The sequence below is a fragment of the Carcharhinus amblyrhynchos genome, chromosome 25, assembly GCF_965287045.1.
Source record: "Carcharhinus amblyrhynchos chromosome 25, sCarAmb.v2.hapA, whole genome shotgun sequence".
Classification (NCBI taxonomy): Eukaryota; Metazoa; Chordata; class Chondrichthyes; order Carcharhiniformes; family Carcharhinidae; genus Carcharhinus; species Carcharhinus amblyrhynchos.
The window spans coordinates 44,617,700-44,638,557 of NC_137348.1; the positions used below are offsets into that span (position 1 = coordinate 44,617,700).

General features: G+C 44.5%; 1 protein-coding gene across 4 annotated transcripts in view; it reads left to right on the forward strand.

Annotated features, from left to right (window-relative positions):
- Positions 1 to 20,858, forward strand: part of exd3 (exonuclease 3'-5' domain containing 3) — a 342,749-nt gene that overhangs the window by 74,537 nt on the left and 247,354 nt on the right. For all 4 annotated transcript variants that reach the window (XM_080212184.1, XM_080212185.1, XM_080212187.1 and 1 more), the window contains exon 5: positions 15,762 to 15,820. In XM_080212184.1, the coding sequence (XP_080068310.1) occupies positions 15,802 to 15,820 (19 nt within the window). In that variant the 5' untranslated portion in view covers positions 15,762 to 15,801. The remainder of the gene's footprint in view (positions 1 to 15,761; positions 15,821 to 20,858) is intronic.

Below are 20,858 nucleotides of genomic sequence, written 5' to 3' on the forward strand. Positions count from 1 at the left end.
TGTCTCTTAAACATTGCTATTGTGCAGACTCGATGGGCTGAATGGCCTCTTTCTGCACTGAGGATTCTATGCCCCCTAATAAGTGCCAATTTTATCCTGGAAAAAAGCTTCTAACTATCCATTCTATTCATGTCTCTCAAAATTTTATAAAATTCTATCAGGTTGCCCTCCAATCTCTGACATTCAGGTGAAAGTAAACCAAGTTTGTCCAGTCTCTCCTCATAGCTAATGCTCTCCAAACCAAGCAACATCCTGATAAACCTTTTCTGTACTCTCTCCAGAGCATCCATATAATTCTGGTAGTGTGCCAACCAGAACTGTACAAATATTTCAAATATGGCCTAACTAAAGTTCTATACAGCTGCAATATAACTTGCCAATTTTTATACTCTATGCCCTGAATGATGAAGGTAAGCATGCCATATGCCTTCATGACCACCTTATTTACTTGTGTTGCCACTTCCAGGGGAATGTGGACTCTGTATGCCGAGATCCCTCTGTATGTTAATACTTTTAAGGGTTCTGCCATTTACTGTATATTTCCCTCCTGCATTAGACCTTCCAGAATGCATCAGCTCACATTTCTCCAGATTAAATTCCATCTGCCATTTCTTCACCCAAATCTCCTGCCTACCGTGCTACCAAGCTCCCCCATTTCTTACACTTCGTGCACTTACAAAGGAAATCATAAGGCAAAAAGGGGACATGAGATAACTTTGACAGATAAGGTAAAGGAGAATTAAAAGAGATTTTACAAGTATATTAAAGGCAAAACAGTAACTGGGGGAGAATGGGGCCACTTAAAAATCAATGATGTCGTCTGTGTGTGGAGCCACAGGAAATAGGTGAGATTCTAAATGATCCTCGTCAGCATTTACCATGGAGAAAGACATGAAAGCTAGGGAACTCGGCAGTAAATAGCCTTGCAAAGTGTCCACATTGCAGAAGAGGAGGTGCCGGAGGTTTTAAAACACTCAAAGGTAGATAAATCCTCAGGACCTGATCAAGTGTATCCCAAGACATTGTGGGAAGCTAGGGAAGAAATTGTGGGGCCCCCAGCGCATAATAAACTGGGTCAGTAAAATTAGATCGCATGGTCTTGTAGGTAGGCAGTTAGTACAGCAGGACTTAGACAGTTAACGGTAAGGCCCTGGGGAGTGTTGTAGAACAGAGAGACCTAGGGCTGCAGCTGCATAGTTCCTTAAAAGTGGCATCACAAGTGCACAGGGTGGTGAAGAAGACATTTGGCACACTTGTCTTCATTGGTCAGAACAATGAGTGCAGGAGTTGGGACGTTTTGTCACAACTGTACAAGACATTGTTGAGACCACGTTTGGATTACTGTGTACAGTTCTGGTCACCCTGCTATAGGAAGGATGTTATTAAACTGGAAAGGGTGCAAAAATGATTTATAAGGATGTTACTGGGACTGGAAGGTTTGAATTATAAGGAGAGGCAGGAGAGACTGGGACTTTTCTCCTAGTGTCGGATGATGAGGGGTGACCTTATGGCAGTTTATAAAATCATGAGGAACATAGACAAGGTGAATAGCCAAGGTCTCTTCCCCAGAGCAGGGAGTCCCAATCTAGAGGGCGTAGGTTTAATGTGAGAGAGGAAAGATTTAAAAGAGACCTGAGGGCAACCTTTTCACGCAGAAGGTGCTGCGTATATAGAGTGAACTGCCAGAGGAGTTGTACAGATGGGTACAATGACAACATTTAAAACACTTTTGGATAGATACATGGATGAGAAAGGTTTAGAGGAATATTGGCCAAACACAGGGAAATGGGACTAGTTCAGGTTAGGAAACGGTCAAGGCAGACAAGTTGGGCCAAAGGACCTGTTACTGTACTGTATATCTCTGTGACTCTATGTTGCAAAATTTAATTTAACATGGACTTTGGTATCTTCTATTTCTGTCTCGATTTGCGCGATCTTCTTGGAGATCCTCTCCGCTTATAGCCGGCAGTTTGCGGTGTCGACGGTAACCATGATGTGGAGAGCTCCACATCATCCACGTCATCTTCTATTTCCTCATTAGTGACTCGTAAGAAATATTGTTAACATCTTGAGGTTGTTTCACCTCAGTGATAGTTGGAGATTTTATTACATTTAGAGAGTGTGTGTGTGTGTCTGTGTCTTGTGTCTGCATTTGTGTGGGTGCGTGTGTGTGTCTCTGCATTTGTGTGGGGATGGGTATGTGTGTGTGTGTGTGTGTGTGTGTGTGTGTGTGTGTGTCAGTTTGTGGTCAGTGTTAGTTTGCACGTGCTCTTTCCTTAACAGAATTCTGGAAGGTTAATAATTCACAGGAAGCTTCATTCCATGTAATCACAAATAACAATCTAAAAAATGCCCCAGTTCCGGAATGCTGACCTTTCTGCATTCCCATGTGTTTAAGCAACAACAGCTGACATCATTGTACATGTTGTGAATTTTCACACTGTATATGCGTGACTACAGAAAGACAGTATCAGAAATATTTGAACTCTGTACAAAGGGTGCTTACAGCTCCAGACTGATTCAATGACAATTCACTGAATGGAAGAGAATTTGGAGAGTTTCCACTTCAGGAGGTTGAAATTTAGTTTTCATGATCTTTTCATTTATATTAACATTTACTTCATAAACACGTAAACAGGAGACTATTTGTAGGACATTGCTGAACATTGCATTACATCAGTCATCTTGTGCTCAGAAGATTCTCTGATTAGAATGAGCACTGATGTGTTATTTGATGGTGTTGATTGAAAAAAGTGTGCAAAATAGTGAGTGGGAGAAATTCTGACTTTGCAGAGTGCTACGGCATCTTCTCAAAGCCCTTCTGCAACACCACATACTGGTAATGGAATCTTGATGTAACATCAGGCTCAAGGACAAAATGAATGTCAAACTGTTTGTCTTTATCATAAAAGCAAATTACTGCAGATGCTGGAATCTGAATCCATTCCCCCCCTTCCCCCGAACCCCAACATGTTCTTCTGTCACAGTTTATCCTCTCATTTTAGCTTCTCTGCCATTTGGCCATTCACACCCTTTATTCTTTCTGTGAACAGCTATTAGCAGTCTTTTCCCCTGGTTTCTGTGGCTATGACTCATCTTTCACTCCATCACCCTGCAGTATAACTATTTCCCACTTTCTACGCCTTTTAGTTTTGACAAAGAGTCACCTGGACTTGAAATGTCATCTCTTTTCTCTACAGATGCTGCCAGACCTGCTGAGATTTTTCCCCAGCGTTTTTGTTTTGTTTCTTGTCTTTATCAACATGCCACTAATCTTAGTCTCCAGTTATTGTAGCTGACCCCTGTTGCAAACCTCAGGCTAAGTTACTGTACTTGACTGGTATCTAATCCCAGTCTCCAGTTACTATACCTAGCCAATGACAAAAATCTCTATCACTGCCCTAATCTTGAACTCACTTTTTTCTCTAGTTACATAGGAAAATAGGAGCAGGAGGATGCCATTTGGCCCTTTGAGTCTTCTCCACCATTCATTATGATCATGGCTGATTATCCAACTTAATAGCCTGATTCTGCCTTCCCCCATATCCTTTGATCCTCTTCTCCCCAAGTGCTACATCTAACTGCTTCTTGAAAACATAGTTTCTCTCCTACCTCTCCTCATGCCCATTCTGAGCTCATTTTTTCCATATGTCTTGCCTCTTCCTCCTTTGATCCGACCTGTACTAAACAGCTGGTCATCCAATTTCCCTTCCTGCACTGTGTTAGCTATTGTTCTGAAAGATTCTCTCTCTTCAGGTGTGCCTCTTTCTTCTTCAAATCTGCTGCTTTGATACCATATCTGAGATACTCCTCAGCTTGGAGAGCCAAGCTTGGCACCATGCTCCAAGTAAACTATCGACCCACCTCCAACCTCGCTTTCCTCCAAAGTCCTTGAATATGTTGTCCAATCACAAATACATAACCTTTTTCCTCAGAATTCCATGTTTGAATCCAGTTTCTGCCCAGAATTGAAACATCTCTTTTCAAAGTCACAAAAGAAATGCTATATGACCATGATTCCCTTCTTTTTCTTCTTAACCTGTCTTTGATATGGTCTACCATACCCTTTCCCACCAGAACCTCCCCACTGTCATTGAACTGGTTGGGACTATTTTCATCTGGTCTGTCTGCATACCCAGAGTATCAATTGCAATAACTTCATTTCATGTTCTTCTTCTGTTAGAAACCATAGAAACCTTGCAATGCAGAAAGAGGCCATTTGGCCTCTTTCACCAACCACAATTCCACCCAGGCCCTACCCCCACAGAGTTACCCACTATTCCCTCTAACCTGCGCATCTCAGAACACTAAGGGGCATTTTTAGCATAGCCAATCAATCTAACCCACACATCTTTGGACTGTGGGAGGAAACCAGAGCACCCAGAGGAAACCCACGCAGACATGAGGAGAATGTGCAAACTCTGCACAGACAGTGACCCAAACCGGGAATCAAACCCAGGTTCCTGGAGCTGTGAAGCAGCAGTGCTAACCACTGTGCTACCGTGCCGCCCAGCTTGGGTAGCTCCAAGGATCTATCCTTGGCCCCCTACTAATTCTTGCCTATATACTGTTCTTAGTGAAATCATTCAAAAAAATGTTAGTTTTTACTTGTCCGCTACCTCATCACCACCTCTATCAACTCCGCCATTTATTCTATATTATCAGACTGATTATCTGAAATTCAATTCGTGATGAGCAGAAATTTTCTCCAACTGAGTATTGGAAAACTGAAGCATCAAACTCAATTTTCTCACTGCTGATACCATCCATCTCCTTGGCAATTATCTCAGTCTTAACAGCTTGATCCGGAGACCAGAGATGATTTTCCAACCACATATTTGCATCATTACCAAGAATGTCTATTTCTACCTCTGTAAATTATCTGATTTCACTTCACCACAGCTGATCTGCTCCTGAAACCCTATTCCTGTCTTTGTTTCCTCTAGAGCTGACTATTCCAATACAGTCCTGGCTGCTCTCCCACATTCTGTCATCTGTAAACTTGAGATTAACCAAAGCCTGTGTCCTAACTGATATCAGATTCTATCCAACTATCATCCCTATACTTGCTGACCTACATGGACTTGCCCCTCTCTGTCTCTGCAATCTCTTCCAGCTCCAAAACATCAGTGCTTCTCTAATTCTGGCCTTTTGCACATCCCCAATTTTAATCGCTCCATCGTTGTTGGCCATGTGTTCAGGTGCCTGAGGCTGAAGCTCTGGAATTTCCTTCTGAATCTTCTCTGCCTCCCTGCCTCTATTTCCTTCTTTACAATGCTCCTCAAAAACCTTCCTCTTTGACTGAATATCACCCGATATTGCTCAGTGCCATATTTGGCTTAATAATGTTCCAAGAAAAAGCATTGACTTTTTTCATTTTAAATGGGCTGTGATAGCTGTGTGCCGCAAGGATCAGTGCTGGGTCCATTGTTGTTTGTCATCTATATCAATAATCTGGATGATAATGTGGTAAATTGGATTGGCAAATTTACTGATGATACAAAGATTGGAGGTGTCGTGGACGGTGAGGAAGGTTTTCAAAGCTTGTAGAGGGATTTGGACCGGCTAGAAAAATGGGCTGAAAAATGGCAGATGGAGTTTAATGCAGACAAGTATGAGGTATTGCGTTTTGGAAGGACAAACCAAGGTAGAACATATAAGGTAAATGGTAGGACACTGAAGAGTGCAGTAGAACAGAGGGATCTGGGAATACAGATACATAATTCCCTAAAAGTGGTGTCACAGGTAGATAGGGTCATAAAGAGTGCTTTTGGAACATTGGCCTTTATAAATCAAAGTATTGAGTATAAGAGTTGGAATGCTATGGTCAGGTTGTGTAAACATTGGTGAGGCTGAATTGGTGAAGGTAATCTTCAAGTTTGCTGATGACATCACCATAGTGGGTCAGATTTCGTACAATGATGAGGCGGACTACAGGGAAAAGATAAAGAATCTGGTGAACTAGCGTGATGACGGTAATCTCTCCCTCAATGTCAGTAAAACGAAAGAGATAGTCATCGACTTCAAGAAGCATTGTGGAGGACAGTGCTCCTGTCTACATCGACAGGGTTGAAGTAGAAATGGTCGAAAGCTTCAAGTTTCTGGATGTTCAGATCAACAACAACTGGTCCTGGTCCCTCTACACCAACACTATTGTTAAGAAAGCTTACCAATGCACCTGTTCTCTCAGGAAGCTAAAAAAAAATGGCCTGTCGCCACAACTAGAACATAGAACGTGACAGCGCAGTACAGGCTCTTCGGCCCTCGATGTTGCATCAACCTGTGAAACCAATCTAAAGCCCATCTAACCTACACTATTCCAATATCATCCATATATTTACTCAATGGCCATTTAAATGCCCTTAATGTTGGTGAATCCACTACTGTCACAGGCAGGGCATTCCACACCCTTACTACTCTCTGAGTAAAGAACCAACCTCTGACATCTGTCCTATAATTATCACCCCTCAATTTAAAGCTATGTCCCCTCATGCTAGCCATCTCCATCTGAGGAAAAAGGCTCTCATTGTCCACCCTATCTAATCCTCTGATCATCTTACATGCCTCCATTAAGTTACTTCTTAACCTTCTCTCTAACAAAAATAGCCCCACGTCCCTCAGCCTTTCCTCGTAAGACCTTCCCACCATACCAGGCAAACATCCTGGTAAATCTCCTCTGCACCTTTCCAATAGTTCCACATCCTTCTTATAATGCAGTGACCAGAACTGTAAGCAATACTCAGAGTTTTGTATAGCTGCAACATGACCTCATGGCTTCTAAGCTCAATCTCTCTGCCAATAAAAGCTATCATACCGTACACCTTCTAAACAACCCTATCAACCTGGGAGCCAACTTTCAGGGATCTATGCATATGGACACCGAGATCTCTCTGCTCACACTACCAAGTAACCTACCATTAGCCCAGTATTCTGTATTCCTGTTACGCCTTCCAAAGTGAATCACTTCGTACTTGTCCGCATTAAACTCCATTTGCCACCTCTCAGCCCAGCTCTGCAGCTTATGTATGTTGACTCTCATCAACTTTTACAGATGCACCATAGAAATCATTCTTTATGAATATATCACAGCTTGGTATGGCTCCTGCTCTGACCAAGATGTAAAAAACTACAAAGGCTTGTAAATGAAGCCTAGTCAATCACTCAAACCAGCCTCCCAACTATTGACACTGTCTACACTTCCTGCTGCCTCGGAAAAGCAGCCAGGATAATCAATCCGCATGCCTTGGACGTGCTCCCTTCCGCCGCCTTCTGTCGGGAAAAGGATACAAAAGTCTGAAGACACGTACCAACCGACTCAGGAATAGCTTCTTCCCTGCTGCCATCAAACTTTTGAATCATAGAATCCTAAGTGCAGAAGGAGGCTGTTCAACCATCGAGTCTACACCGACTACAATCCCACCAAGGCCTATCCCCATAACCCCATGCACTTAACTTGGCTAGTCCCCCTGACACTGAGGGGCAATTTAGCATGGCCAATCCACTCAACCAGCACATCTTTGGACTGTGGGAGGAGTTTGGAGCGTCCAGAGAAAACCCACGCAGACACAGGGAGAACGTGCAGACTCTACACAGACAGTGACCCAAGCCGGGAATCGAAGTTGGGTCCCTGGCGCTGTGAGGCAGCAGTGCTAACCCACTGTGTCACCCTGCTGCCCTTGTGCCACTGTGCCGCCCTTGGCTAAGATTGTAACACTACGTTCTGCACTCTCTCCTTTCTTTCTCTGTGTACAGTATGTTTTGCCTATTTAGTGCGCAAGAAACAATAATTTTCACTGTAATATGTTTTGTTCTAGAAATTATTTGATTGATCCATTAAGAAGCTTTTATTAAAACAAACTTCCTTTAGCAACGCAGTTAAATACAAGAAAAAGAATTAGCATAACGTTTACCAACAAAAATACTTCAACATGACAAAGTATAATTCAGCAACTGACTTGATTTCCCGAGGTAAGCCTGGTCCCGTCCAGTCACATGATCTTTGCTGTCAATCAACCTATCCAAGCTCCATTCTGAAAACACCAGGGAAAAATACTAAAAAATAACAGAACTGCATTAGTTCAGATTAAGATAAACTTTAAGCAACTAAAACCAATTATGTTTCTGCAGTATCAACAGGGTCTGCCAGTTACAGACAAAGTGGCACCAGTAAATAAAACTGACTATGTAACTATCCTGCACAAGAAACATGACACAAATACATTTCTTAAAGACACAGTATTGTCATAGTTGTCATCCTACTAGATGCACAGGACAAAAGCCACATGGGAACATGATGAGCTGGAAGTTCCCCTCTAAACCACTTACCATCCTGACTCAGAAACATGTTGTTGTTCTTTCACTGCCACTAAGTCAAAATTATAGAACTCCCTCTCTAACAGCACAGCGGGTGTACCTACACTACATGGACTACAACAATTCAAGAAGGCTCATCACCACCATCTTCTCAAGGGCAGTTAAAGGATGCAATCATGATGGTTTAGCCAGCAATGCCCAAATCTATTGAATTAATTTTTTAAAACGACTCATTCTTCCATGGCACAGTGGTCAGCACTGATGCTGCACAGTGTCAGGGACATAGATTCAATTCTGGTCTTGGGTGACCGTGTGGAGTCTGCACATTCAACCTGTGCCTGCGTGGGTTTCCTCCAGTTTCTTCCCATAGTCCAAATATGTGCAGGTTAGGTTGATTGGCCATGCTAAATTGCGCTTTAGTGTCAGGGGGATTAGGGGGGTAAATGCGTGGAGTTGCAGGATTAGGGCCTGTGTGGCATTGTTTTCGGTGCAGACTTGACGGCCTAATTGCCTCCTCCTGCAGTGCACTCCATGATTGTAAAGTTTAAAGTTTATTTATTAGTGTCACAAGCAGATTTACATTAACTGTAATGAAGTTACTGTGTAAATTATATGATTATGTTCTGCATAATGGACCAAAATGCCTCCTTCTGCACCGTTGGGATTCTATGATTCGTGCACACAGGAGTTTAAAGTTTAAGTTTAAAGTTTATTTATTTATTAGTCACAAGTAAGCTTACATTAACATTGCAATGAAGTTACTGTGAAAATCTCCTAGTCACCATAGTCCGGCACCTGTTCGGGTACACTGAGGGAGAATTTAGTGCGGCTAATGCACCTAACCAGCGCATCTTTCAGACTATGGGAGGAAGCCGGAGCACCTGGAGGAAACCCAGCAGACTGCTCTATACAGCTGGCAGCATCAGTGGCGGGCACCGGAGTGACCAGGTGGCAGAGTGAGAGCTAAAGGGCTTTAGCTCAATGGGCTTAGGCGAAATGGGCGAGGCAGGGTAGGTTTAATTCTTAGTTTCCTTTTCTGTGAAATTTGAAGAAAAGAGGAATTATGAATGTGAGGCCAGTTTGTTGTTCTCAGTGTTGGATGTGGGAGGTCCTGGAGTCTCCCAGCCTCTTGGATGTCCATAGCTGCGTCGACCTGCGGCTCTTAAGGGACCGCGTTAGGGAACTGGAGCTGCAGCTCGAAGACCTTCGTCTGGTCAGGGAGAATGAGGAGGTGATAGATAGGAGTTACAGGCAGGTGGTCACACCAGGGCCATGGGAGGCAGGCAAGTGGGTCACGGTTAGGAAGGGGAAAGGTCAGGGACTAGAGAGCACCCCAGTGGCTGTGCCCCTTAGCAATAATACTCCTGTTTGAGTACTGTTGGGGGGGACAGCCGACCTGATGGAAGCAGCAGTGGCCGTGCCCTCAGCACAGAGTCCGGCCCTGTAGCTCAGAAGGGTAAGGAAAGGAGAAGGAAAGCAGTATTGATAGGGGACTCTGCAGTGAGAGGGTCGGACAGGCGATTCTGCGAAGGCAGACGAGAAACTCAGATAGTAGTTTGCCTCCCTGGTGCCAGGATCTGGGATGTGTCTGATTGCATCCAAGATATCCTGGAGTAGGAGGGAGAGAAGCCAGAGGTTGTGGTACATACTGGTACCGCTGACGTAGGTAGGAAAAGGGAAGGGGTCATGAAAAGAGAATATAGGGAGAGAGTTGAGAAGAAGGAACACAAATGTAGTAATCTCAGGATTGCTGCCTGTGCCACGAGACAGTGAGAGTAGGAATGGAATGAAGTGGAGGATGAATGTGTGGCTGAGAGATTGGAGCAGGGGGCAAGGATTCAGGTTTCTGGATCATTGGGACCTGTTTAGGGGCAGGTGTGATCTGTACGAAAAGGACGGGTTGTCCTTGAATCGCAGGGGGATTCTGGCCTGGAGGTTTGCTAAGGCTACTGGGGAGAGTTTAAACTAGAGTGGTTGGGGGGAGGAAACCGAGATGAGGTGACTGAAAGCGAGGAGGTTAGCTCACAAATAGAGAGCTTGTCGACAGTGTGCGAGGGAGGATAGGCAGGTGATAGAGAAGGGGAGCGCTCAGACCGAAGGTTTGAAATGTGTCTATTTTAACGCAAGGAGTGTTGTGAACAAAGTGGATGAGCTTAGAGCGTGGATCACTACTTGGAAATGTGATGTGGTGACTCGAGGACAGGACTGTATACTTCAAGTGCTGGGTTTCAAATGTTTCAGAAGGGACAAGGAGGGAGGAAAAAGAGGTGGGGGAGTGGCACTGTTGATCAGAGATGGTGTCACGGCTGTAGAAAAGATGGACGCCATGGAGGGATTGTCTACGGAGTCTCTGTAGGTGGAGGTTCGGAACAGGAAGCGGTCACTAACTTTACTGGGTGTTTTCTATAGGCCGCCCAATAGTAACAGGGATGTTGAGGAGCATACTGGGAAGCAGATCCTGGAGAGATGTAATAATAACAGAGTTGTTGTGATGGGAGATTTTAATTTCCCAAATATCGATTGGAATCTCCCTGAGGAAAGGGGTTTAGATGGGGAGAAGTTTGTTAGGTGTGTTCAGGACAGTTTCCTGACACAGTGTGTGGATAAGCCTACAAGAGGAGAAGCTGTACTTGATTTGGTATTGGGAAATGAACCTGGACAGGTGTCTGATCTCTCAGTGGGAGAGCATTCTGGGGATAGTGACCGTAACTCTACCTCCTTTACACTGGCTTTGGAGAGAGAAAGGATCAGACAAACTAGGAAATCGGAGTAAGTGGAATTATGAGGCTATCAGGCAGGAAATTGGAGGCATAAATTAGAAAGAGGTTTTCTCAGGGAAACGTACAGAAGAAATGTGGCAAACTTTTAAGGAACATTTGGAGTTCTGTACAGCAACATTCCAATGAGACAGAGAAGTTATGGTAGGCTGAAGGAACTGTGGTGCACGAAAGCTGTAATGAATTTAGTGAAGAAGAAAAGAAAAGCTTACAGAAGGTTCAGGGAGCTGGGTAATGTTAGAGATGTAGAAGAGTATAAGGCTCGTAGGAAGGATCTTAAGAAGGAAATTAAGAGAGCCAGAAGGGGTCATGAGAAAACCTTGGCAGGTAGGATTAAGGAAAACCCCAAAGCATTCTACAAGTATATGAAGAGCAAGGGGATAAGTCGTGAAGGAATAGGACGTAACAAGTGTGACGGTGGGAGAGTTTGTATAGAACTGGTAGAAATAGCAAAGGTATTTAATGAATACTTCAGTATTCACAGTGGAAAAGGATCTTGATGATTGAAGCACAGACTTGCATCGGACTGAAAAGCTTGAGCATGTAAACATTAAGAAAGAGGATGTGTTGGAGCTTTTGATAAGCATCAAGATAGATAAGTCGCCGGGGCCAGATGGGATGTACCCCAGGCTACTCTGGGAGGCGAGGGAAGAGACTGCAGAGACCCTGGTGATGATCTTTGCATCATCAATGGAGACGGGAGTGGTTCCAGAGGATTGGAGGATTACAGATATGGTTCCTTTATTCAAGAAAGGGAGAAGAGAGAGCCCAGGAAATTATAGATCAGTGAGTCTGATCTCCGTGGTTGGTAAGTTGATGGAGAAGACCCTGAGAGGCAGGATTTATGAACATTTGGAGAGGTATAATATGATCAAAAATAGTCAGCACGGCTTTCTCAAAGGCAGATCGTGCCTTACAAGCCTGATAGAATTTTTTGAGGATGTGTCTAAGCACATTGACGAAGGAAGACCAATAGATGTGGTTTACATAAGTTGTTCAATAAGGTGTCCCATGCAAGGCTTATTGAGAAAGTGAGGGGGCATGGGATCCAAGGGGACATTGCTTTGTGGATTCAGAACTGGCTTGCCCACAGAAGGCAGAGAGTGGTCGTAGATGGGTCTTTTTCTGCATGGGGGTCAGTCACCAGTGGAGTGCCCCAGGGGTCTGTTCTGGGACCCTTACTCTTTGTGATTTTTATAAATGACCTGGATGAGGAAGTGGAGGGATGGATCGGCAAATTTGCTGATGACACAAAGGTTGGAGGTGTTGTGGATAGTCTGGAGGGATGTCAGAAGTTGCAGCGAGACATTGATAGGATGCAAGGCTGGGTGGAGAAGTGGCAGATGGACTTCAACCCAGATAAATGTGTGGTGATTCATTTTGGCAGGTCAAATATGATGACAGATTATAACATTAAGGGTAAGACTCTTGGCAGTATGGAAGATCAGAAGATCTTGGGGTCTGGGTTTATAGGACGCTCAAAACAGATTCGCAGGTAGAGGATGTGGTTAAGAAGGCGTATGGTGTACTGGCCTTCATCAATCGAGGGATTGAGTTTAAGAGTCGGAAGATAATGCTGCAGCTGCGTAAGACCCTTGTCAGACTCCACTTGGAGTACTGTGCGCAGTTCTGGTCACCTCACTACAGAAAGGATGTGGAAGCCATTGAAAGGCTGCAGAGGACATTTACAAGAATGTTGCCTGGATTGGGTGGCATGCCATATGAGGATAGGTTGAGACAGCTCGGTCTTTTCTCCTTGGAGAGACGAAGGATGAGAGGTGACCTGATAGAGGTGTATAAGATGTTGAGAGGTATAGATCAGGTGGATTCTCAGAGGCTTTTTCCTAGGGCTGAAATGGCTGCCACAAGAGGACACCGGTTTAAGGTGCTAGGGAGTAGGTACAGAGGAGATGTCAGGGGTAAGTTTTTCACTCAGAGGGTGGTGAGTGAGTGGAACCGGCTGCCAGCGGTGGTGGAGGAGGTGGATTTGATAGGGTCTTTTAAGAGACTTTTGGATAAGTACATGGAAGTTAGTAAGATGGGGGGGTTATAGGTAAGCCTAGTAGGTAGAGACATGTTCAGTGCAAATTGTGAGCCGAAGGGCCTGTTTGTGCTGTAGTTTTTCTATGTTTCTATGAAAGCCATGCTGACACAGAGAATGTTCAGATTCTGCACAGACAGTGACCCCCAAGTCAGGGATTGAATCCAGGTCCCTGGAGCTGTGAGCAGCAGAGCTAACCATTGTACCACTGTGCCGCCCCTCAGAATTCTCTGCTTCTGCACACCTTTTGAAATTCTATCCTTTATATTGCTTCTCCTCATCCTTCCTATCTATATGTACCATTTCATACTCCTCTGCATTATATTTCATCGACCATGTTTGTAATTTTTATAAATGATCTGGATGAGGGTATAGTTGGGTGGATTAGTAAATTTGCTGATGACACCAAAGTCGGAGGTGTGGTAGATTGTGAGGAAGGGTGTCTTAGTCTACAGGGAGACTTGGATAAGTTGCAGAGCTGGGCCGAGAGGTGGAGGATGGAGTTTAATGCGGAAAAGTGTGAGGTAATTCACTTTGGTAGGAATAACGGATGTGTTGAGTATAGGGCTAATGGGAGGACTCTGAATAGTGTGGATGAACAGAGGGATCTAGGTGTATGTGTACGTAGATCCCTGAAAATTGGGAATCAAGTAGATAGGGTTGTTAGGAAGGCATACGGTGTCTTGGTGTTTATTGGTAGGGGGATTGAATTTAGGAGCCGCAGCGTAATGTTGCGACTGTACAAAACTCTGGTGCGTCCGCACTTGGAGTATTGTGTGCAGTTCTGGTCCCCACATTATAGGAAGGATGTGGAGGCTTTAGAGAGGGTGCAGAGGAGGTTTACCAGGATGTTGCCTGGTATGGAGGGGAGGTCCTATGAGGAGAGACTGAGGGATTTGAGGTTGTTTTCATTAGAAAGAAGGCAGCTACGAGGGGACCTTATTGAAACATATAAGATGATTAGAGGTTTAGATAGGGTGGACAGTGATAGCCTTTTTCCTCAGATGGAGAAAGCTAGCACGAGGGGGTATGGCTTTAAATTAAGGGGTGGTAGTTATAGGACGGATGTCAGGGGTAGGTTCTTTACCCAGAGGGTGATGAGGGATTGGAATGCCCTGCCTGCTGCAGTTGTAAATGCGCCTAGTTTGGGGGCGTTTAAGAGATCTGTGGATAGGTTTATGGATGGAAAGGGTTTAGTTTAGGTTAGAGGGTCATTGTTTTTTAACTGGTCGGCGCAACATCGTGGGCCGAAGGGCCTGTTCTGCGCTGTAATGTTCTATGTTCTATGTATCCGCCCTTTCCACCAGACTGTCATGTTCTCTTGAAGCCGATCACTGTCCTTTTTATTAAGAGATGGTGAGGCTGGTGGTGATACAATGGTGTTGATAGAAGATTGGGTCATTTTCAGGTTGGTAAACTGTAATTAATGGAGCATTGCAGGGATCAATGTTGGAGCTTCAACTGTTTTCACTGAAAATAGGAGTGGGCATTTGGCCTTCCAAGCCTGCTCCTCCATTCATTATGGCTCCTTCTATAGCAAGAACTTCTTTCCTCAGGTAAGGAGACCAAAACTGCACATACTATTCCAAGGGTGGTCTCACCAAAGCCCTGTATAATTGCAGCAAGACAACCTTGCTCCTGTACTTGAATCCTCTTGCTATGACGGCCAGCATACCGTTTGCTGCCTTTGCTGCCTACTGTACTTGCAATCTATATTAATGACTTGGCAAATGAAACCAACCATAATCGTATTGAATAGCGGAACAGCCTTGAGGGGCCAAATGAGCTGCCCTGTTCCAATATCTTAAGATTTTATTTTATAATCTCCTTACTGTTCGCAATACTCCCAAGCTTCCTGAGAACCTTTTTTTTTGCGCAGCAAAATCTAGGTCTGGAATAATAATCTGTCTCAAGAAAGCAAGGGATTTTAAGACTAATCCGTGGGAAGCCCCACCATGAATCTTCCTGCAGTCCAAAAACAAACTTCCACTTCTCTGTTTCCTGTCATTCAGCCAACATTGTACTCACACTGCTGTCATTTTAATCTATAGGCGTAACTTTGCTTACAGCCTGTTATGCGACCCTTAATAAAAACATATTTTGGAAGTCCATGTGCATAGAATCACTGAATTCCGACAATACAGAATGAGGCCATTTGACCCATCGATCCTGCACCAACAACAATGTCACCCAGGCCCAATCCCCAGAACCCCAGAGATCCCCACGGATTGACTCTGCTTAGCCCCCTGACACTAAGGGGTAATTTAGCATGGCCAATCAACCTAATTGTCTTTGGAGTAAGGGAGGAACCCGAAGCATCCACAGGAAATCCACGTGGGCACGGAACAAATGTGCAAACCCCAAACAGACAGTCACCCAAGGCTGGAATTGGGCCCAGGTTCCTGGCGTTGTGAGGTGGCAGTGCTAACCACTGTGTCACTGTGTACACACATCAACTACATTGTCTTCATCAACCTTCTCTGTTCCTTCATCAAAAACTCTACAGCCATTGTGTTTTTATAATAGGTTTGCCAGTGTGTAAATGTATCCAGTGGGGATTAGGACTGCAGGAGCTGTAATGTATGCCCCTCTACACTCTGCTTATCTCAACCTGTATTGTTTTGTTGCAGGATTTGGCGTGTTTCCTGGATCTGAGGAGCTAGTCTGATTATGAGTACTCAGTGTACAGGTATGTTTGTTTATGCAATCAGCGACCACATGCTCTCTGTAGCAATGTGAAATGATGTAGAGATGCCGGCGTTGGACTGGGGTAAACACAGTAAGAAGTCACACAACACCAGGTTTAGGTCTAACCAGTTTATTCGATAGTAATCCCACAAGCTTTCGGAAACGGTGTTCCTTCATCAGGTGTGTGGAAGGTTTCTGGTGTTGTGAGACTTCTTGCAATGTGAAATGTCAGTGCACCAAGGCAATTAGTGCAGGGTTACAACATCAACAACAGAAAATGCTGGGAAATCTCAGCTGGTCTGACAGCATCTGTGGAGCGAGATTAGAGCCACCACGTTGAGTGTGGATGACCCTTCATCAGAGCTAATGACAAAGAAAATAGGACAAGATTTATATTGTAAAGGTGGGGAGTGTTGAGTAATTGACCAATATGTCATAGACAAAAGGATAAGGGGAATGTAAAAATGGTGATAAATGCTGAGAATGGTGATAATAGAGTCCATTAAGAAATTGGAGTATGTAAATGGAAGAACAAAAATGCAAAGTATGAAAGGATAATCCGAGGAATGTGGCAGGTGGCCTGAGTGAGGTGACTGGGGGAAGAGGGTGATAACAAGATGGAAAGTGAGGTTTAGAAGTGGACAAATGAAACGGTGGAATTAATTAAAATTCAAAATATGTAATAAGAATATAATATAATAAAAACAGATTAATAAGATAAAAAGAAATGGAATAAAACAAATGGAGATAGGGTGAAGCTGGAGAAAACTTCATAGTCTGAAGTTGTTGAATTCAGTGTTCAGTCCAGAAGGCTGTGAAGTGTCTAATTGGAAGATGTGGTGCTGTTGCTCAAGTTTATGATGGGTTTCACTGGAGCATTGCAACAGGCCAAAGACAGATATGTGGACAGGAGAGCAGGGCGGTGTACTGAAACGGCAAGCGACATCTGTTTACCATTTACATAGATGATCTGGAGGAGGGGGCTCTAAGTGTAGGGTGACGAAATTTGCTGATGACACGAAGATGAGTGGAAAAGCAAATTGCGTGGAGGGTGTGGAAAGTCTGCAGAGGGAGCTGGATAGGCTGAGCGAGTGGGTGAGGACCTGGCAGATGGAGTATAATGTTAGCAAATGTGAGGTTACCCACTTTGATAGAAGTTATAGTAGGAGGGATTATTATTTAAAAGGCGAAAAGCTGCAGCATGCTACGGTGCAGAGGGACCTGGGGGTCCTTGTGCATGAGTCACAAAAACCCAGTCTGCAGGTGCAGCAGGTGATCAAGAAGGCGAATGGGATGTTGGCCTTTATAGCGAGGGGGATAGAATATAAAAGCAGGGAGGTCTTGCTGCAACTGTACAGGGTACTGGTGAGGCCGCAGCTGGAGTACTGTGTGCAGTTTTGGTCGCCGCACTTGCAAAAGGATATATTGGCCTTGGAGGGAGTGCAGAGAAGGTTCACTCGGCTGATACCAGAGATGAAGGGGTTGGACTATGAAGAGAGACTAAATAGACTGGGTCATTGGAGTTTAGAAGGCTGAGGGGGGATCTTATAGAGATGTATAAGATAATGAAGGGGATAGATAGGGATAGAGGTAGAGAGATTCTTCCCGCTTAGAAAGGATAGCAGGACTAGAGGGCGCAGCCTCAACATAAGTGGGGGGCAGTTTAGACCGGAGTTGAGGAGGAACTTCTTCACTCAAAAGGTGGTGAATCTCTGGAATTCTCTGCCCGTTGAAGTGGTGGAGGCTGCCTCGCTAAATATATTTAAGTCACGGGTAGATAGGTTTCTGATAGACAAGGGAATTAAGGGTTATGGGGAGAAAGCAGGAAAGTGGAACTGATCCACTTCAGATCAGCCATGATCTTATAGAATGGCGGGGCAGGCTCGAAGGGCTAGATGGCCTATTCCTGCTCCTATTTCTTATGTTCTTATGACAGGAAGGCCTGGGCTTTGCTTGCGGATGGATCAAAACTGTTTTGCAAAGTGATCACCCAGTCTATGTTTCATCTCTCTGATCATATTGGGAGCAAAGAATGAAATAGACCAGATAGAAGGAGGTGTATGCTTCACCTGAAAGGAGTGTTTGGGCCCTGGGATGGTGAACAGGGAGGAGGTGAAGGGGTAAGTGTTGCACCTTCTACAATTGCATGATAAGGTGCCATTGGTGGAGATGTGTTATTGGGTATGATGGAGGAGTGGGCCAAGGCATCCGGAGGGAATAGTCCCTGCAAAATTCTGATAGAGGGAATGAGGGGAAGGTGCGATTGGTGGTGGCATCATGGTGAAAATGGCAGAAATTCTGCAGACTTTCTATTGTCCTACCTTTCACTAAATACTCCCATGTCTTGTATTTCTTCCAAAATCCATCATGTGTATGTGTATGAGTGAGTGTGTGTGTGTGTGTGTGTGTGTGTTATGGGTGTATGGATGGGGATGGGTGGATGTAGGTGTGTGTGTCGTGTATGGGTGTGTGTGAGAGAGCAAGAGACATGTATGTGTGTGAGAGAGAAAGGTGTGTGAAAGTTATGGCTTAAATATTTTTAAAATAGGGAACATTTTACATTCCCAGGGTTAATTTAAGACGTGATGGGAGGATGTCTTGACAAGGGTTTAATGTGATGGGGACAAGTAGTTTGCGAATGTATTTGTGTCTGTGCCTCTCCCTAATATATGCATAGACAGAACTAGAAAACACTTGCTTACATTTGACTCTTGTGACAAAAAAGGGGCATTGACACTGTGAATGTTTGGCGTTCCCTGATCTATTTGCAAGTCACTGGCATTCTGCAGCTTGGAAAGTTTGGAAAGCCCTGACCTGTGGATAACTGCAAACATCGGTGTAGCAGCTGAATGCCTTGTGAATAATTGAGAAAAATTTTCCACCACCCCTCCTTACCCCTTTGTATATTCCAGGTAGGAGCAACAATTTATTCGAATGCTGGCATGGGTTAGATGGGCTGAATGGCCTTCTATTTCGTAATAGCTTTGTGAACAGCAAGTATTTTGCTGGAGGCACAGCCTCTTTTGAGACTGACACTGAAAGATGTGCAGTGCTGCTCTGACTTTAGCAATGACTCCTCCTCGCCCTCTTCATAGAATCATAGAATCCCTGCAGTGCAGAAGGAGGCCATTTGGCCCATCGAACCTGCACTGACAACAATCCCACCCAGGCCCTTTATGCCATGTATTTATTTTGCTAACCCCTCTGACACTAATGGTTGACTTAGCACGGCCAATCAACCTAATCCGCGCATCTTTGGAGTGTGGGAGGAAACTGGAGCACCCGAAGGAAGCCCACGCAGACGTGGGGAGAATGTGCGAACTCCACACAGTCACCCGAGGCTGGAATCGAACCCAGGTCCCTGGCGCTGTGCTGACATTCTGCCCATCTACTAGAGGTGTTTCAAACACCAACCAATTTAGTATTTGTTCCTCCAACAGCATTGAGTCCTCCTGTGGTACATATTTGGGGTACAGGCACCCTGTGATACTCATGATGCTTTCACACTCTTTGCAGGGATCATATCCCACTGAAAGAGCTGAGCTCCTTTTGGTTTCAAATTACAAAGTAAAATCTTGATGTTTTACTTGTCTTTTTAGATATTAAATGTCACTTCAATGTATCTTTGCTTATTTAACATTGGACAATTCAAAACATTGAGTTCAGAAACAGAAACATAGAACATTACAGCACTGTACAGGCCCTTCAGTCCTCAATGTTGTGCCGAGCTATGTCCAATCCCAAGATCAAGCTATCCCACTCCCTATCATTCTGGTGCCTATCCAATAACCGCTTGAAAGTTCCTAAAGTGTCCGAGTCCACTATCACAGCAGGCAGTCCATTCCACACCCCAACCACTCTCTGAGTGAAGAACCTACCTCGGACATCCCTCCTATATCTCCCACCATGAACCTTATAGTTATGCCCCCTAGTAACAGCTACATCCACCTGAGGAAATAGTCTCTGCACGCCCACTCTGTCAATCCCTCTCATCATCTCATAAACCTCTATTAAGTCGCCTCTCATCCTCCTCCACTCCAAAGAGCCCCAGCTCCCTCAACCTTTCCCCATAAGACCTACCCTCCAAACCAGACAGCATCCTGGTAAATCTCCCCTGCACTCTCTCCAATGCTTCCACATCCTTCTTTTAATGAGGTGACCAGAACTGCACACAATATTCCAAATGTGGTCTCACCAACGTCTGGTATAGTTGCAGCATAACCCCACAGCTCTTAAACTCAAACCCCCTGTTAATAAACGGTAACACACTATAAGCTTTCTTCACGGCTCTATCCTCTTCAGTGGCAACCTTCAGAGATCTGTGGATATGAACCTCAAGATCTCTCTGTTCCTCCACATTCCTTACAACCCTGCCGTTGATCCTGTAATCTGCATTCAAGTTTGTCCTACGAAAATGAATCACCTCACACTTATCAGGGTTAAACTCCATCTGCCACTTTTCGGCCCAGCTCTGCACCCTATCAATGTCTCTTTGCAGCCTGCAAGAGCCCTCCACACCTCATCCACTACTCCACCAATCTTGGCGTCGTCAGCAAATTTACTAACCCACCCTTCAGCCCCTTCTTCCAAGTTATTGATAAAAATCACAAATAACAGAGGACCCAGCACTGACCCCTGTGGTACACCGCTGGTAACTGGCCTCCAGTCTGAAAATTTTCCCTCCACCACCCTCTGTCTTCTATGAGACAGCCAGTTACTTAGCCAATCGGCCAAATTTCCTTCTATCCCACACCTCTTTATCTTCTTCATGAGCCTACCACGGGGAACCTTATCAAACGCCTTACTAAAATCCATGTGTACGACATCAACTGCTCTATCTTCGTCCACACATTTAGTTACCTCCTCAAAGAGTTCAATCAAATTTGTGAGGCAGGACTTACCCCTCACGAAACCGTGCTGACTATCCCGGATTAAACTGAATCTTTCCAAATGATCATAAATCCTATCCCTCAGGACCCTTTCCATTAACTTACCGACCACCAAAGTAAGACTAACTGGCCTATAATTACCAGGGTTAT